At 47.6% G+C, this 17,924-nt stretch overlaps 1 protein-coding gene across 1 annotated transcript in view; it reads right to left on the bottom strand.

The window, feature by feature from the left end:
- The window catches only part of LOC149867543 (dipeptidyl peptidase 4-like), a 72,570-nt gene extending 54,752 nt beyond the window's left edge, over positions 1 to 17,818 (bottom strand). The window contains exons 1-3 of the mRNA XM_090041719.1: positions 17,790 to 17,818; positions 13,498 to 13,804; positions 12,461 to 12,545 (exon numbers count right to left, since the gene is read on the bottom strand). Of these exons, the coding sequence (XP_089897845.1) occupies positions 12,461 to 12,545; positions 13,498 to 13,804; positions 17,790 to 17,818 (421 nt within the window). The remainder of the gene's footprint in view (positions 1 to 12,460; positions 12,546 to 13,497; positions 13,805 to 17,789) is intronic.
- Positions 17,819 to 17,924: the final 106 nt, after the last annotated feature.

The following is a 17,924-nucleotide window of genomic DNA, read 5'->3' as shown; positions in this document are numbered from 1 at the left end:
CATCGAATCGCTGATTCTGATTCAGCCAAATTGAATGGGGACAGCGATCCAAATTGGCTGAATCTGAATCTGAATCCAAAACATTCCCAATTCGCACAGGCCTAACTAATTAGCCCTACAGATAAGCATCACAGTCTACACGTTCACTGGTATTAGGGCACAGTAAACTAATTAACTCCACTGTAAGAAAGTAATGTCAGGGACAGTACTGTCTTGCAGAGGAGTAACTAACTGCACTGAAATACATGTGTAGAGACTGACTGGGAGTGTAAATTGTGCCCAGTCAGCCCAGACAGCCAGAGGCCTGCTCCGCCCTGGCTCAAATTGCTGCTGTTCTGGGTGCACATGTTGACACTGACCCCCAGGAGCAGTTAAGTCTGGCTTGAACTGTTCCAGAGTTTATTGCTTCACATTAATTGCACATGTAGATGCACCCAGAGATGGCTATTCTGAACTGGTTGAAAACAAAACCAAGAACACCTTATTGGCAATAAAGACAGGGTCTTAATTTCTCTGCTCCACCCATCCCATGAAGTACGTACACACTTATTAAAAAAAGAGAAAGAGGCAAAACTTACATTCCCTCCACTCTAAACCAATGGAGATTCATTCTACTTTCAGTACTCAGACCATTACTGCTTGATTTAAATTTAAATCAAACTTCCTTGCCACAGTATCGCACAGGGAGTTTGAGACTTTTTCCCACCCAATGCTGAGGACTAGACCAAGTTCTCTCTATTATTTGTAGCATCCATTCATTTTGTGTTTCTGCCACACATTATTCAAGGATTTTCAGGATCAAAGCTTCTTTATTTTCTTGAAATGAAATATTTTCAAATATCTCTCTGAATAAACGGAATACGGAACATAAATATTAGCTTATTCACTCATCCATAAGGTTTCTAGCACTTTCAGTCTCTGGTGTCAAAGGAAGAAATGGACTAGGCTGGAATTTAAACCCAGTGACGTTGCTTGGTAGAATATAGTTTTGCCTCAAAGTTATGAAGATGGGCCCTGAATTACTTTAGCTGCTGTAAGTGCAAAACTGCCACTTGAGTATAAAAGCATGCTAGATTGTAACAACTCTAAAGTTCTATTGCACACAATATTAAATCACATGTTTATATAACACTTGCCATTAAAGTTCATATTATTGAAGACTTTATCATTCACCATCTATATAATTATTAACAAACTTGAGCCTCATAGATGGTGGAAATGAAACACATTAAATAACAGGATCAATAAAACTTGTAAACCAGATGGTGTATTTTTTATTAAATCATTTTTATCAAACTTTTAAGATAAGTTTATGGTGGAAGGTCTGGTTAAATATATACTATCTATAATAAAAGCTAGACTTATCTAATGTATCTTCTCTCCAAATGATTGCTAGGTTTATTGCCACCATAAGATGTAATATTAAAGTTGAACAAAAGGGTTTGAAACTAAGTTCATCCAAAAAGAAAGGTGATTTTTTTTTCTGAAAAGCCTGAAAAAAAACCCTTGGGAGAAAAAGTCTTTCATAAAAGACACAAGTACCCCTCCAATAAGGACTAAAACTTTACCATCAAGTCAGCACTTTCAGGATGATAAGTAACAATGTACATTTTGCAGATTAGTTGCTATCATCATGATTATAGAGACTGAGTATCATACAGGTTTTCATTTTATCTATGTAGTCAATAGAACAGAAGGAATGGAGAGAAGGCCAAGGTCAGATTATATGAAGACTAGGTCCAAGAGACAGAGCAGAGCAAGGACAATGACGGTTTGAAAACTAGGAAAGTAATTCGCAAGTTGTGTCTGAAGTGTACTGGAATCCAGGAAAAGGAAGGGTGCTGAATGGTAGCATTCCTGAAGTCAGCACATAGCACAGGGACATGCAAAACTTGTATTTCTCCCTATCTTTTTTTTCTCTTCAAGGAAAGACGATACCAAAGAAACCCATTTTGGGCTGGCAATGAGAAATGATTAAGGTACAAATATGGATTTCAACAAGTAAATACTGAAGTGATTATAAATATCAGCAGTGTTTCAAAGACAACAATAAACAAAACTGCAGATGGTTGATGACCCATCATCCAACCTTTGGGTTAAAGCAGGGATCTCCATTTTCCAAGCAACTGGGGACTGCAGGCCGTGTAGGCCACGTACTGTGCCACGTGAACCTCCTTATACCCACTGCCACACTGTGTAGGTTCCCAATGCGCTCCTCTTTCTCCTGCCACTGCACAGCATGAGCCCTGATGCACCACATGAGCCCTTGACATGCCCTGTGGTCTCAGTGCATGAACATGCTGCACTACACAAGCCCCCTACACATGTGGATGTGTGACTTGCAGTGCCACACAGTGAGCAACTCCCACTGCACCACACCAGCATGAATGGGCTCTATCAGCCCTGTGAGCCATGCTGCTCAGCCCTAGCCCCCATGGGTGAGGCAAGGAAAAAGAAGCTGGAGGAGGGAGGGGGAGCCTGGGAACTCTGGCAGCAGTAGCCAGGAGCAAAGGAGGGAATGGCACTCAGACTAGGAATCTGGGGGCTGCAGTTTAACCCCTCAGGGACCACATGTGGTCCATGGGCCACCACTTGGACAGCCCCAGATTAAGAAATACAACTCAGTTAAAGATAATTACAGCCACCGGAGACCCATTATAAAGAGGACATTTCCACTGTCAACTTCAGAAGTTATGTCATGACCAGGTGCTTTTGCCCACGCAAGAAATCAGCAGTGAGATTTTAAAGACAGACAGAAGGAGAAACAAGGATAGAGTTTGGAGGTAGCTGGTAATGGATGGGTGGGACTGTGATGTAGAAGACGAACTCCAACCTGAGAAATGAGGTAGGAGTCAAATTTGGTGAGTGTAGTACTAAATAAACCAGCCTTCTGCTCAAGAGATTTGAGAAAGATAAAAGTCACAGATCTCACAAGCTGCACTTGTCTGCAATGGTAAGAAGAAAGATGGAAGGATCCATGGTCATAGAAGCAAAAGCCAGCAGCCTTGAAATATGAGATCATATAACCCAGTGATAACCTTTTTAGATTTAGGGCACCTCTCAGGAAAAGCCAGCTCTTAGCTTTCCCTTGTTTCTTGATCACAGAAAAAAATAGAAAAATTCTTCCATTGTAAAGAGCGTGAAAGGTCACAGCAGGTCAGAATGTTCTTGACACTATGGAGTCCTACTTGAAATTTCTGGGTTTATCTTTTGAATCGTGCATTGCTGTTTGCACACCTAACAGTGGTAATATTACACAGCACTCCTTCAAAGGATCTCATGATAACCTGATTGAGAATAACTGATATAAAATAGGGGTGCACCGAGGGAGAATTTTTGGGCTGATACTGATGGCCGAATTTAACAAGCCACATCAGCTGATACCGATCTGATTCTGGTATGCAGTCATACAGTGCAGAAAGTGGCACCTGGCTGGTAAGTCTGTTGTGGGGGAAGGGGTGAGGGGGGAAGGAAGGGGCATGGGGGAGCAGATCAAGGCCCCCACAGTGAGGGAGGGAGTTGGGCTGGGGCTGGAGCAGGCATTGCACAGCCAGGGCAGGGCACGGGATGGAGCTGCGAGTGGCTTGTCCAGGAGGTGGGGGAGAGCGGGGGTCAGCTCCTGCCGCTGCATGTAGCCTGGGAGGGCACAGGGGGCACGTGCCCCTGGATCTGTGTGCAGGGTAAGGGCAGGCTGCTGGGGCAGTGCCAGGCTCTTCCCAGTAGTGGGGCTGGGGTGGGCTGTACACGGGGCAGACAGCGGCAGTGGCGGTGCTAGGAAGAGGCTATGGGGGGGACTGTAGCCACCTCAAAATTTGCTCAGAAGGTCATTTAATCCAACCCCTGCACAAAGCAAGATAATCCCCAACTAGATTGTCCCAGCCAAAGCTTTGCTGGCCAGGTTTTGAAAACCCCCAAGGATGGAGCTTCCACTCGAGACCATTGCTCCTTGTTCTGTCATCTGTTACTATTGGTTTCCTGGCAGCAAAAAACAAGAACAATTAGTGCGTGGTACCTCTCACAGAGTAAAGACGACGTGAGAAAGAATGGGAAAAAGTGTGTAATGAAAAGAAATTCAGAAAGAGAAAGAATGGCAAAAATCAAACTAGAGAGAGGTGAAATATGTGAAGGGATGTAGAAAAGAAAGAAGAAAAACCATATCTTTCCTCCAGGGAAACATCCTTAATCAAAACTTGTTATGAGTACAATGGTCTTTCAAACCGCTTCTCAAAACTTGGCAGTTCCAATTAATCCGTTCAGAAGTGAATATATAGATTTCATAGACATTAGGGCTGGAAGGGACCTCGGGAGATCATCGAGTCCAGCCCCCTGCCCAAAGGGCAGGAAGTCAGCTGGGGTCATAGGATCCCAGCAAGATAAGTATCCAATTTACTCCTGAAGGTGTTCAATGTAGGTGCTTGAACCACCTCCGCTGGCAGGCTGTTCCAGACCTTGGGGGCTCGGACAGTAAAGAAATTCTTCCTTATGTCCAGCCTGAAACGGTCTTGCAGGAGTTTGTGACCGTTCGACCTCATCATCCCTTGGGGCGCTCTGGTGAACAGACGTTCCCCCAGATACTGGTGGTCACCCCTGATAAACTTGTAGGTGGCCATCAGATCACCCCTGAGCCTGCGCTTTTCCAGGCTAAGGAGTCCCATGGCTCTCAGCCTGTCATCGTAAGATCTGTTTTCCTGACCTCTGATCATGCGTGTGGCTCTCCTCTGGACTCTCTCAAGCTTCTCCACATCCTTTTTCAATTGTGGAGCCCAAAACTGGATGCAGTACTCCAGCTGCAGCCTCACCAAGGCCGAGTACAAGGGGAGAATGACGTCCCGGGATTTGCTCGAGAAGCATCTATGGATGCACGCCAGCATTTTGGTCGCTTTACTAGCCGCGGCATCGCATTGGAGGGTCATGTTCATCTTGTGGTCAATGATGACCCCCAAGTCTTTTTCTTCTGTAGTGCTAACCAACGTAGCACTGCCGAGCCTATAAGGATGCTGCAGGTTTTTCCTCCCAAGGTGGAGAACCTTGCATTTATCGGTGTTAAACACCATCAGGTTCTCGTCTGCCCACTTGCTGAGCTTGTCCAGGTCGGACACCTTTCAGAGATCTCATATTGCTAAGCAAACAATTAAGCCTCACAGAAACTCAACAAAACTGGTATTGTTGTTGCACACATGGTTGTTATTAGACTCAGATTGTAATGTTTTCCCAAAATGTCCACTAACTTTAGATACGAGAAATTTAGTGATGCTATTTAAGACACTATGAAAAAGAAACACTCAAAGTGCCCAAAGTTAGTGGGCATTTTCACAAATCGAAACTTAATAATTTGCTGCCTACTACATAACAGCAAGGCTAACACATTCTAGTCTTCAGTCCTGTGCTAGCATAGTTCTAGCTAACTGCTAGACCATAGTTCTTCCTCAGTACCAAGATCTGGCACTTCTGACTACACTCAAGGGGCGCAACCACACATGCAGGCACATGTGCTTGCAGCAGCTCAAATAGGAGCAGCATAAATTTGAGCTGGGGAGTTTTACCTCAGCGCATGTGCCCGGACATGCACTTTGGTATGGGGCAAGATGTGCCACTTGGGGCAAAATAGCCCTGCCCAGCTCCTCCTGGATCTGCAGCCAGGGAGTGCACCTGTGCTGGCCCCAGATATACAAAAACCTGCGCAGTGCTGGCTTCAGCTGTATAAAATGCTGCCCTGGCAAGCTGCTCAGGGCTACTTGATCTCAGGAGCTTCTGGGGGACCCTGGCGCACATGACTCTCAAGGGCGCCAGGCTGCAGCCCCTCCACCTCCAGAGCCTCCTCTTGAGGTTCTGGTTGAATTTCACCCCCCACCTTTTTGTTTTTGGTCACCCCCATCCGCAGCCTCACCAAGTCTCAAGGCCTCCTGGTCTCAGCTGGCGAATCCTCCATGAAGCCATTGCCACAGGCACGTACGTGGCAAGTTTCACAGGCACTCCAGTCTCCTGCCCCTTCTGTGGTCAGGGGAAGACCCTGGTGTACATGACACGAGTATGCCAGGCTGCATCCCCTCCACCTCCACCACCACCTCCAGAACCTCCTCCTTAAGTTCTAGATGAACTTTACCCCTCACCTTTTTATTTTTGGACACCCAATCTGAAGCCCCGTCAAGTCCCGGAACCTCCTGTTAACCTCTTCTTGGCCCTGGCCCAGTGGGCTCTGTACGTGACCAGGAAGGAGGCTCTGGCTGGGAAGATGCCTGTAGACTGCAGGGCCACTTTCCTCTCACTGGTTTGCTCACGTTTCCACCCGGAGCACCACCGGGCGGCATCCACCAGCTCCTTAGATATCTCTGAGGACCAGTGGGTATGGCCCAAAGAGCTCTGCTCAGTGTACCCCTGAGGAACACTCATTTTCATGTTTTGACCCTTTGACCCCCACATCACTCCTGGGCTGTTTTTTGCCGTTGTTGTCTCAACAGTTCTGCTGTGTTATTCATCCATTAGCCCCATACAGTAGGGGCTGCTAATTATCCAGGTACACCTTAGGGCCCCTGGTACTTGGATCGCACAAATAGACAGGAGCTTTTGGGGCCCGGCCAATTGGTATATGGGGACACTACCCCTTGGCTAGCTGGACTGCTGAAGCAGCCCAGAGAGTTCCCTGCACCCTCTACCCACTGCAGCAGTCTCGCAGTGGGAGCTGCTGCCTGGCTGTGACCTGCTTCCACCTGCAACAGCTTGTGGCCCCAAGGCTTGTGGCCCCAAGGACCCAGATGGGGACTGCATGGCCGCAGCAGAGTGCCTGCACCTCTGGGGCAGCTGTGGGCTGTGGTTGCACAGCTGGCCTTTATACAACACTGGTGCCATGCGTGGGGCCTCCTTGCCATCTGGACAGCTATCACCCAGAAGGTGTTCTCAGTGTGGTGGCCTGCTTTGCACTGTCAAAGCATGTCCTCCTGGTCTCAAATGGCCAAGAGGTCAGCTACCTCCAGCTGGGTCCTGTGTGCCAGTCCTGAGCAGGGTCCTCTCCCTGGGTCCTGTCACTTGCCTCACTACCAGGAATTCTGGTGTTCCCTATTTGAAAACTGCAAAATCTCTGAAAAAATGCCCAAATTCACTCTTTAAAATACCCCAAAATCCATGTTCTTCCGCAATTAAAACAAAAGACCACTAGAGACAGAGAGACAGAGAGAGAAAAAGAGCGAGAGAGAGCGAGAAGGGCAATGTTTTACTGATATATTTACAATTTTAAAGCAATCTGGAAGCCTACCAGTGACTCTATCATCATAATAAAATAACTTCTAAATATCTATATGTTTTGATGTTTGCTTTTGGTTTCCCTAGTTATCATAGAACAATTAGAACTCCCCCTGACCCCTTCACTAACTAGGATGTGGGGACAGCTGCCCCTGCAGCCACAGCTCCTGCCAGCAGGTCTTAATCCATCTGGCAGCTGGGCATGATGGATGTGTGATGGGGGGAAGGGGGGATGTGGGTGGGAAGTGGTGTGAGGGTATGTGGGGGTGTGTGTGTGGGGAGACGTGGATTGTGAGGGGACTGTGGGGGGGGGTTGCTCAGGAGGGGTGGGTCCCCTGCCCCCCTCCTACAGGGCACAGCCCCCCTGCACACCATATGGACTGCCTCCCCCTGCAGAGCCCACAGCCCCCCCTACGAAGCCCACAGCTTTTCCACCCCAGAGCCACAGCTTACCCCCACCCACAGGGGCACACACCCACATACACCCCCACCCCAACACAGGGATCCAGCCCCCCCCCCCCCCCGCAGGGCCCACAGTCCCCTCCCACAGCAGCAGTGGTCACGGGATGGGGTGCCCCAGGGGCACAGTGCAGCCCCAACTGCCCTAGAGCCAAAACTGCTTGTGCCACCTGTCACAGGGCCAGCCCGGTGCACCACAGGGTTGTGCAGCTTCAGGCAGCACTGGGGCCACTTCAGCTATCACCTGAGGTCCAGCCCCACTCGCAGGGACCGCATGTTGTGTGGGACCGGGTCCTGCCTCCATGGCCCCGCATGCTGTCAGGCCCGGCTGGGCTGGTTCTATGCTAGGCACGAGGGGCAACACAGAGATGCTCTGGCCCAGACGCCAGAACATCTCTGGAGGTCCAAGCCCCAGCTTGCCTCAGGGCACAGTGGGGAGCTGTGCCCTGCACCACTTTTTCCTGGGGTGTTTTTATTTGATACGTGGAAACCAAGGTATCAAATTTTGAGCCTGCGCTGCAAGTATGCAGCACAGGGAACATTTTTTCATTCTCAGCGTGACTTTTGTGGCATATCAAACTGGTTTGAGATGCCACAAGAAACGCATATGCACCCGTCTAGATGCATTCAAGAAGTCCATTTACCAGATCCAAATTGTATTGCTGTATATGAAACAAAATGAATGTTAAGAAATGTATGGAAGGGAGAAGGGGGAAAAATAATGAACTAAAAGAAAAGCAAGAAAAACTAAAAGCTATGTAAAGCTATTATCTATTCTCATCCCCTGACATTAATATAACCACATGGACTAAAAAAGTTAAAAAGGTGATCTTTATGAGAATTAACTTTGGTTCACTTAATCAGTTATGAGACTTAACCTTTTTTTATGTCTGTCTTACCCACCCCGCTTTCATCCAAGGACTCCATTTTCAGGGGTGGCTTGGGGGAGCTATAGCCACCCCAAAATTTACCTTAGTCCCCCCGTAGTCACCACCACCCCTGTCCAAGCCCCTCAACTCCTGCCCAGGCAGCTGCTGCCTGCCCTGCACAGCTGAGCCTGTCCTGCTCCCACCCGCAGCCCACAGAGGTGTGGTGTCTTAAGTGGGCATTGTTAAAAAAACATATAAGTATGTTTGACCACGAGATGTATAGCACAGCCCCCCCCCATAATTTTCTGTCTAGTCCAGCCCAGTTCCCCCCACTGGGAAGAGGCTTGCGCCGTCCCTCTCCATTTTGCTACTTTTATTCACATTGCACAGTAATTACTTGGGCAGAAACTCTTGAACTCAATCAGAGTATTCAGCTGAGTAAGCAGTACTGAGCTCAGAATAGGGTGGGTGATGCAGTCAAACAATCAGTAACTAAGTGCTTGGGGTTAGACAGAACATTTGCACCACCTATATTATCTCAATTCATTGCTGATAACTACCAATATCAGCAATCATTTTTGTTCAAAGTTCAAAAACACTGTACAGATATTGAAGTCTTACCAGACATGATTTTCGTTTTAATTGAATGTAAAAGTAGAAGGAAGCCCTTTCCCTCTTCCCGTTCAGAGAGCAATCAGAACCACATAACTGAGCTTTGAACAAGTATTTTAGGGAAGTGCTACATCCTTTTCTTTCACTCTCCCAGGAACTTGCCAACAGGCCTTGTCTACTTCAACACTAGGGGTTGATAAGCACATAGTACAAGAAGTGCTGTATGTTACTATTGTGCGTCAATGGCAAAACAGGAAATAAATACATAAAAATAAAACAGACAAAGCTAATATTGCAGTGCTAACCTCCAGGTATCAAAATGAGCATTCCTTCACAGTAATAAATGGCCATACTGCAATTGTTGCACATATATATATGATCAGGGGGCAGCAGGGAAGGCCTTATGAGGACAGGCTGCAGGACCTGAACCTGTTCAGCCTCCAGAAGAGAAGGCTGAGGGGGGATCTAGTGGCCTGTTACAAACTAGTCAAGGGGGATCAGCAGGCACTGGGGGAGTCACTGTTCCCCGAGCACCACCAGGAGTGACCAGGAATAATGGTCACCAGCTGGTAGAGGGTAGATTTAAGCTAGATATCAAGAGGCACTACTTCACGGTCAGGGCAGCTAGGGTCTGGAACCAGCTTCCAAGAGAAGTGGTGCTGGTTCCTACCCTGGGGGGTCTTGAAGAGGAGGCTAGATGAACACCTTGCCGGGGTCGTTTGACCCCAGTACTCTTTCCTGCCATGGCAGGGGGTCGGACTAGATGATCTGCTCAGGTCCCTTCCAACCCTAGAAACTATGAAATTATGAAACTGTATCAATTTAAACGTTACTGAATTGCTGAGTTAAAAGATGGCAACAATATAATGGCACAAAGTAATTCTATGTGCCAAGTTATTTCCTGGAAAAGAAGAATGCTTTGTCTTGTTGAAATAAACATGGACATTTTAGGTGCACTGAAGTGAATTAACCCGTTATGTTGACCAGGACAACAATCAATAGTTAACCAAGAAATCTACACACTTTCTAAAATTACGAGGACTGCATGCATGCTGTTTTTGGTATTTGTCTTAAATCCAAATTATTTCAAATTAAAACAGAAACTGACTGTAGAACACCACTTTGTACACAGCTGACTGCTCTGCAAGTAAAACTTTTTCTTCTAGTCTCTTCTTTTAGTGGCATTAAAAATAAACACACAAACACAACACCATTTTTTTAACTGAGACATATAGTATGATGTTGCCAGCAAGATTAGGGATTAATAAAAGTCGCTACGTTCCAGGGTCCTTATCAGCTTTAAAAACAGAATGCTCTAAGCAACTCTTACACATCCATGGAAAAACTCGACTCCCAAAAACAATGCCGGCTAACTGTGTTGATGATGAGTGTGTGCCTGAAGAACCACCCCCAGACAAGCTTAGCACATGTGTCACTTCATGTTACATTCTTCCAGGGTGCTTCTTACAGCAAAGTCTCATGTTAACCCATGTTCCAAAATCCTCCCATGTACACATTCCTGACAACTCACCGAAACCTTCCCCGTGCTCCTCTTCCCTACCCCCACAACTACTTGAAAACTTTAGGCTCCTACACATGTGCAAGGAGAATGTTTCAACAGGCTGTAATTACAGCGCATCAGAGCAGAGTCAATTAACCGAGTCCGCTAGAGCGTTGTAATTACCGCACTCCAGCAGACCCCAGCATCACATGTATCAGATTTCCCACACTGAAAAACAGCAGCGGTCCACATTAAACTAAAGCTTGTTTGATGAGCTTTAGTTCAAAGTGCCCTGCCACCATTTTTCAGCACGGGGACGCTGATACGTGTGACACTCTGGGTGCTTTAATTAGTTTGACACTTGAAAGTGTGCTAATTAAAGCAAATTTCGCTTTTAACATCTGCTTATCATGAGGCAGGCAGGAAACCCCACCCCAAAAATCCACCAACCCACTCACCCTTGTATCCCCTTCCAAAAAACTACTGAACTAGTCATAGGATAGGACTATATACAAGATCCAGACAGTATAAACCATAATTTCTATTAATATCTAACTATTACTGATGATTAGCATGCATTGCAAACTATCTTTACTACCATATCTTTAGTTTAAATGATTTTTAGTGGTTCTCGACCTTTTAAGACTCAAGGCAGCCCTCAGAAAATGCTTTCACTCTTAGCTTTCACTCATTTTTTGTCCTGTTGCAAAGAACTCAGAAGGACCACAGCAGGGTCTGAATGCTTTTCTGAATTATTTTGTGACTCACGTTTGCACTTAACAGTGCTTGCATTGCTTGGTGCCCCGCAGCAACCTCAAAAGGATCCCAAGGCAATCCAGCATGCCGTGGCACCTTGGCTGAGAATCGCTGTTCTCAGATGTGGAAAACCCCAAACCTCAGTGCACACGGCAGAGATTACTTAGAGTACGCTGTAACAATCAGCTGTCAGGATCTGGAATACTTGCTCAAGATGCTTACAGGAGAAAATGAGGCTTCTAAATTTCTGTTCTAAATATCAGTGGGAACTCTGCGTTTCTCTCAGGTTTATTCCAATCCCACACTGTTGTAATGCAGCAGAATGTAGCATAAAATTCTACACTTCCAACACTGCCCAACTGCTAATCATGACGAAGTAAAACAAAAAATATGATCTGTAATTGTGCTATATTGCTAGTTTCTCACCTGCTAAATGTGGATTTAATGTTGTTTCAGATTACCATCCAAGACTACAACCTCCCACTGGAAAACCCCTTAATCAACCCAAAGTGATCAGAGTCCAAAAGTCAGTCTCCGCTAGCGCATTCTGCCCTCATACTGGCTGATTTCTGCAAAAGTGCTGCCTATTTCATACCATACAATTACGTAAAACTGTTTTGTTCTCAACATTCCTTAATTTCTTCTCCTCTCCTACAACATGCCATATAAAACTGACAGACTAGATTTTTACTGTTGTGTCTACAATTTTCAGCCCCAATAAGAAAACAAAGTTGCCAGAGTGACATATTTTGATTGCACTTTGGGGAAAATTGATTATACTTTTGGGATCCTTTGGGAATGGAGGTGGGGTTTATTTTTAATTTAAGAAAAAATCTAGTGACATCTTCAAAAGTGAGCTGCCTTCAGAAATCTTGGAGTACTACACCTAACCACCTTGCTTGCTGGAGTCTAAAGATTTGGCAAGACCTTTGCTGACATGAGTGAAAGCTCTGGACAAGTATTTCCCCGAAGCTCTGACATTCTGCCTGCTCCATTATCTTCAAAGGATCAAGTGCTGCCAACTTACTGTTTGTCAGTAAAGCTATGGGGACGGCTATGGCAGTAACGATCACGGCAACAGCAAGCAACCCCAGGAGGCACTTCCCTATGGGCTGCAAAGCACAAAGTGAAGTTAAAAGTGCTGAGTGTGTGTTCATGTGACAAGTGTGTGTTCATGTGTGTGCGTGTCATTGCTAGGGTGTGTGTATACATGCGTGTGTCATTACTTGGGGGGGGTGACTCAGTGCCGGGGTTGTGCGTGTCAGTGGGGGGGGGGTTGCATGTGTGTGTCAGCACTGGAGGGATGTGCACATGCCTGTGCGTACACCAGTGCAGAGGGGTGTGCATATGTCAGTTTTGGGAGATGTATGTGTGCGTGTCAGTGCTGGGGGGTGTGCACGTGTGTGTGTCAGCGCTGGATGGCCATGTGTGCATGCATGTGTGTGTGCCAGTGCTGGGGGTGTGTGCATGTCAGTTCTGGGGGATGTGTGTGTGTGTGCGTGCACACACGCTGGGGGGTGAACATGCCTGCGTGCATCAGTGTCGGGTGGTATGCACGTGTGTGTGTGTTGGTGCTGGGGGACCATGTGTGCATTGCATGCATGTAAGTGTGCCAGTGCTGGGGGTGTGTGCATGTGTGTGTGTCAGTTCTGGGGGGGGGGTGTGTGTGTGCACGTGCAAGCTGGGGGGTGGGCACGCGTGTGTCAGCGCTGGGTGGTATGCACACGTGTGTGCCAGTTGTGGGAGGGCATATGTGCATCATGTATGTGTGCCAGTGCTGAGGGGTGTGCACGTGCATGTGTTAGTTCCGGGGTAGGTGCGCGTGTCAGTGCTGAGGGGCGTGCACGCGTGTGTCAGCCCCGGGGGTGCTCGTGCCAGGCTGGGCTGGGACCGGGCACTGCCCTCCAGCCAGCGCCCAGCGCGGGGGTGAAGCCGCGCGGAGCCCCCGCCTCCTCCCTCCCCGCAGGCGGCGCGGGGACCCCGGCCCCGGCCCCGGCCCCGGCCCGCCCCCGCCCCCGCCGCCCGGCTCCCGCCGGCCCTTCCTCCCCGGCGCCCGGGGCTGACCGTCATGGCCGGGCGCTGCAGCGGCTGCTCCTCCTGGCGCGGGCGCAGCAGCGAAAGAGGCAAGCGGGGCTGCGCGGCTTCCGCACGCGGGCTGCGGCGGGGCGGGGCGGGGCCGGGGGCGGGGCCGCGCCGGGCACCTGTGGGTGCGGAGCCCGCCGCCCCGGGGTCCTGCCTCCGGAGCCCGTGGGCAGCTGTGTGCCCAGGGCTGCGGTTGTGCCGGCACCGGCCGCCGCCGGCTGGCGCTCGCAGCTTGCCGGAGGCGGCACGGCCAGCTCCGCGCTGCGCTGGCAGCTGAGCCCTGTGGCCCCTTCAGCAGGGGGTGCGGAGCCAGGCAGAGCCGCAGCGCCTGGCAGTGCCCGCGGGCAGGGCAGCTGCTGGTCGCTGCTAGACGGGGAGGCAGGAGCGGGGCAGCATCAGCAGTCCCGGAGCGCCCAGTCCTGCAAAGACGTGGGCAGGCGGTTAACTTGAAGCAAAGTAAATACAGTAGACCCGGATTTTTGGGGGGGGAAGGGGAGAGGATGGCTCACCACTCCTTCAGTTCCTGCCAGTTGGCTAAATTAAGGATAAGCAGCTCAGCTGATTGCTGCAGCTTTTACTTCAAAGGGTGCTAGTTCTCTACTCAGCTGGAGCATCACAGCAATCCCAGGCAGCCGTTTGCTGTGGCTGTATCATGCTCTAGCAAGTTGATAAACCCCATCTTTGTAAAGCTAACCCTGCAATCAATTTATAGTTCTGCTATACTTCAATTGACTTTCCTGGCAGTGCTCCCTTGAATAAAGCTAAACAGGATGTTGGATTAGAACTAGAACAGAAAGGGGAAATAGGAGTCAAGTTCTTCAGAAACAGGGAAAATAAAATCAAAACCATGTTGTTGGAAAAAAATATGGCTTCTGTAATGCATTGGCCTCAAACCCTGGAAAAAAGTTCCCAGTATTTATTGCACAAGTGTGATCTAGATAGCACTTCTAAGAAAAAGTCATGACCAAAAAAAATTGGCAGTGATTCACTGGAGAAAATATAGCAGTGATTCACTTGCACACACTGCTCTTTTGTTATCATGCAATCCACCTTTACACTGGTGTAAACAAGGAGTACCTACTGCTTTCCACCAATGTAACTTGTATGAATTTGGTATAGAATTGTTCCAGAAATGTCAGGACTAACTAGTTCAATGTGCGCACATCAACCCAAGACATTTAGTGTGGAGTAGACTAATAAGTTCTACAGTAAATGTCTCACATCTGCGCACACGACCACTGACCACAAACACATAGGGGGTGCACGCGAGTGGAAATGCCAGCTGCAAAACCGGAAATGCTGGCAGAAGTGCAATTCCGGTTTTGCCACTGGTGATTTAGGGCTTGGCAATCTGCCGCTGGGGGACCCAGTCAATGATCTGGTGTCCCCCTCTAGACTCACGACCCTAGTAGTGCACAGGAAACTAATAAATTCTGCAGCAGGGCAGTACTTGTAAATACAAGTACTAGCCTAGTGTGGAGTTTTTTACTCCACAGCAGTGCACATGTAGATGCTGGTGGCTAGCTGGGGCATGAGGGTGCTTCGGTGCTGGGGCTGCCTGCCAGCTACCCCTGCACTGCAGCACCCTCGTACCCCAGCCAGCCCCTCCGCAGCACATTAAACTAGGTCGGAGCAGCTCTGAGCTGGCAGGCTGAACCCAGGGGCCCCTGCCAACCAGGGCTGCTCCAGCCTGGACACATGTTCAAATGTGGCACCAGGGGAAGGAGTAGTGGTGAGGGCAATAAATTCCGATTTCACCTTAATAGCATGTGTAGGCTCACCCGGTAAGTGGCTATCCTAGGTAATATCGTGTCTGCCTACAGTAAATGGCTGCCTGGCATTTCTGCCAACCAATGGTGAGGTACTGTAATAGTATTGACTGTGAGAAGCTATCCTGGAATACCTAGTTGTCCATTTATTCAGGACACTGATATAACTTATACTGATGGAAAAAATCAATGAAAATTATATTAAATGTGTCACATGTCCAGGGCTCCTGAAAAATAATCTGCCAATCAAAAAAACAGTTTCATGAAATCTAAAAAGGATTAATCACTATTTAGAAATCTATGGGCTTTGATAACAGAGACAGGTTTTAACTTAAGTTTGAATCCAGAGTATATCCAAGTCCAGAATTCAAAAAGACAGAATTTGAGAACTTGATCTCTGGTTCAGGGTCAGGCCTTTCTGTTCCTTGTTCAAAGCATTTGGCACATCCCAGCTAATCACATCTCAAGCACAGAATTGGACCAAAGGAGGTATGGGACCCAGTAAAGCACTGGGTGGAGATCATTGTTTGACGTAAGGGCCATTATCTGTGGCCAACAGTAAAATGGCAACTATCTGAGAAAGAAGTTGCTACTGCTTTGTTCTTGTCATGAAACATTTTACAAATATTTAAGGCTTTATCTACCCATGGAAGTTAGTATGCACTAACCTACAGCACAACTTTATAGTTCACCAGCTATTGTATAACATCTGTCACCGAGGAAACTATTAATATGCACCATTGGTGACTCTTTGGCTGCATACAGATGTTCATTTCTACCAGGAGCTGGAATATATATGTATCCCAGCCCTACGGCTGGGGAGTTACACAGGTGACATCTCCAGCCTGCGAGCCCTAGAGGGATGCTCCCTGGGCCACCTCTGTCTTGGAGAATCCTATTACTTGACAGCCTGCCCTCTCCCTTGCTTGGGAACTGGGCAAACTGTGCTTTTCAGTTGCTCGGTGTGCAATGCTGGGTGCTTTAAAACTGGAGGTACAGAGAAGGAAGGGCAGGGACAGCTTCCCTAACCCTGGCTTCTGGCTTTTCAGCTTTTAAATCATTGCACGTCCCACCCAGCTGAGTGTGCCATTTAAATCCCAGGGGGTAAAATGAGGTGTGGATAGCTTCCCTGACCCAGGTTCCCAGTACTCCCTGGGCTTTGCAGTCCTCATCCCTGCTGCCCAGCTAGGTGATAAGGGCAGCTTTTGAAACCCAGGGACTGAGAACCAAGACTGGGGACAGCCTCCCTGTGGCTGGAAAGGAGAAGCTGGAGGGAATCAACAAAGCCCCCAGCCTCTTCTAGCTCAGGACTGCCCAATTTAAGGAAAAGGCAGGGAGCAGGAAAGCAGTATAGCAAAACCCACACACCCACCCTTCGAACTGGGGACACGCAGTGTATCAAGAGCCAGCAAGGAGCAGATAATGGCTGCTCCTTCACTTCCTTCCCACTTTACAGGAGGGGTGGAAACAACTGCACTCCTTGTGCCTTCCCCAGACCAGGGTGACCCTGATCTCTGAAAGACATGAGAACCTTTTCCAGAAGGATTTAAGTTGCAGGGAAGTAAGTGTACAAGCATTCATTTTCCTGGGATAAAAATCTCCTTGAACCACTTCTACTTGGCAGGAGTGGGGTTATTTTTCTTCCAGAACCTCTATTTTTGGTGCAGGAGAAACATTATGAACACTTGCACACTTGTGGTTTCTACTGTAATGCATGCAGCGCAGTCGCCAGTGTGCCGTGAACTTGTGCTTACTGTATTCAAGCTTCTAATTATAGACAGTCCCAAATTCTCCAGAGCCCTATAGAAAACTGTTTTACTGCCTTTGAAGATGGATAAACTGGAATTAGTGAAGGCAAAGTTATAGTAGATAAGTTGATTCCCAAGTCACTAGATAACATTGCCTCTCCAGAAACAAAACAAAAAACAGAACAGGTGGTGTAAGTTATCAGCAACTTCTCCTATTCTCAGCTCTCTGCATGAGAAAGGCATTTGTCCCATTGTTCCATTCTGCCCTCTGGTTCTGACTCATCTTGCCTACTGTGGTTCAAGAGGCCGCTGAAGAGTTCTGTCCTCTTTCTTGTGACTAAGGGCCATAGAGTACAACAGAAAATTTAAACTATAAATCAGTCTTGTGACAGTACACAGAACTATCAGCTGCTTTTCATAACCAATATCTGCTGTATTTACTTGAACAGAAGACAACCTCATAATAATTTAGATTCTATATATGGAAAATGTATAAATGTTATAATTTTTTAGGTATACATTCTAATTTTTGGAGGTTTGCCTTGAGTTTGTGCTCCCCCCCCACCCGCCCTTACATCTGGCGGATCCATCAGCCCTTTGCTCTTTGCTTTCTCCAAATGTTTTCCCCTGGTACTTCCTTCCCCCTCCCCCTACTGTCAGATCCTGCTCTCTCTGAGCATATGGAAATAAGAAGCAAATTTGAAAACAATAACCTTGAAATTAAACATGGCTGTAGTAATTTGCATATTGTACCTACAGGTTTAAGTTCACCCAGTACTGATGCATGTTACCTTTATTTTTTTACTGCTGCAAGCTTTATCATGGGGGTTTAATGATTTATGATCTGTTTAGTGAGATTTCCTTATATGCAATTGTAAGATGAGGGGGTTTC

Source organism: Crocodylus siamensis, chromosome 4 (assembly GCF_052110815.1).
Source record: "Crocodylus siamensis isolate JL-2025a chromosome 4, ASM5211081v1, whole genome shotgun sequence".
In the NCBI taxonomy this organism is placed as follows: Eukaryota; Metazoa; Chordata; order Crocodylia; family Crocodylidae; genus Crocodylus; species Crocodylus siamensis.
The sequence above is the reverse complement of the archived record's forward strand: the minus strand, read 5'-3'. Positions and strand labels throughout refer to the sequence as shown.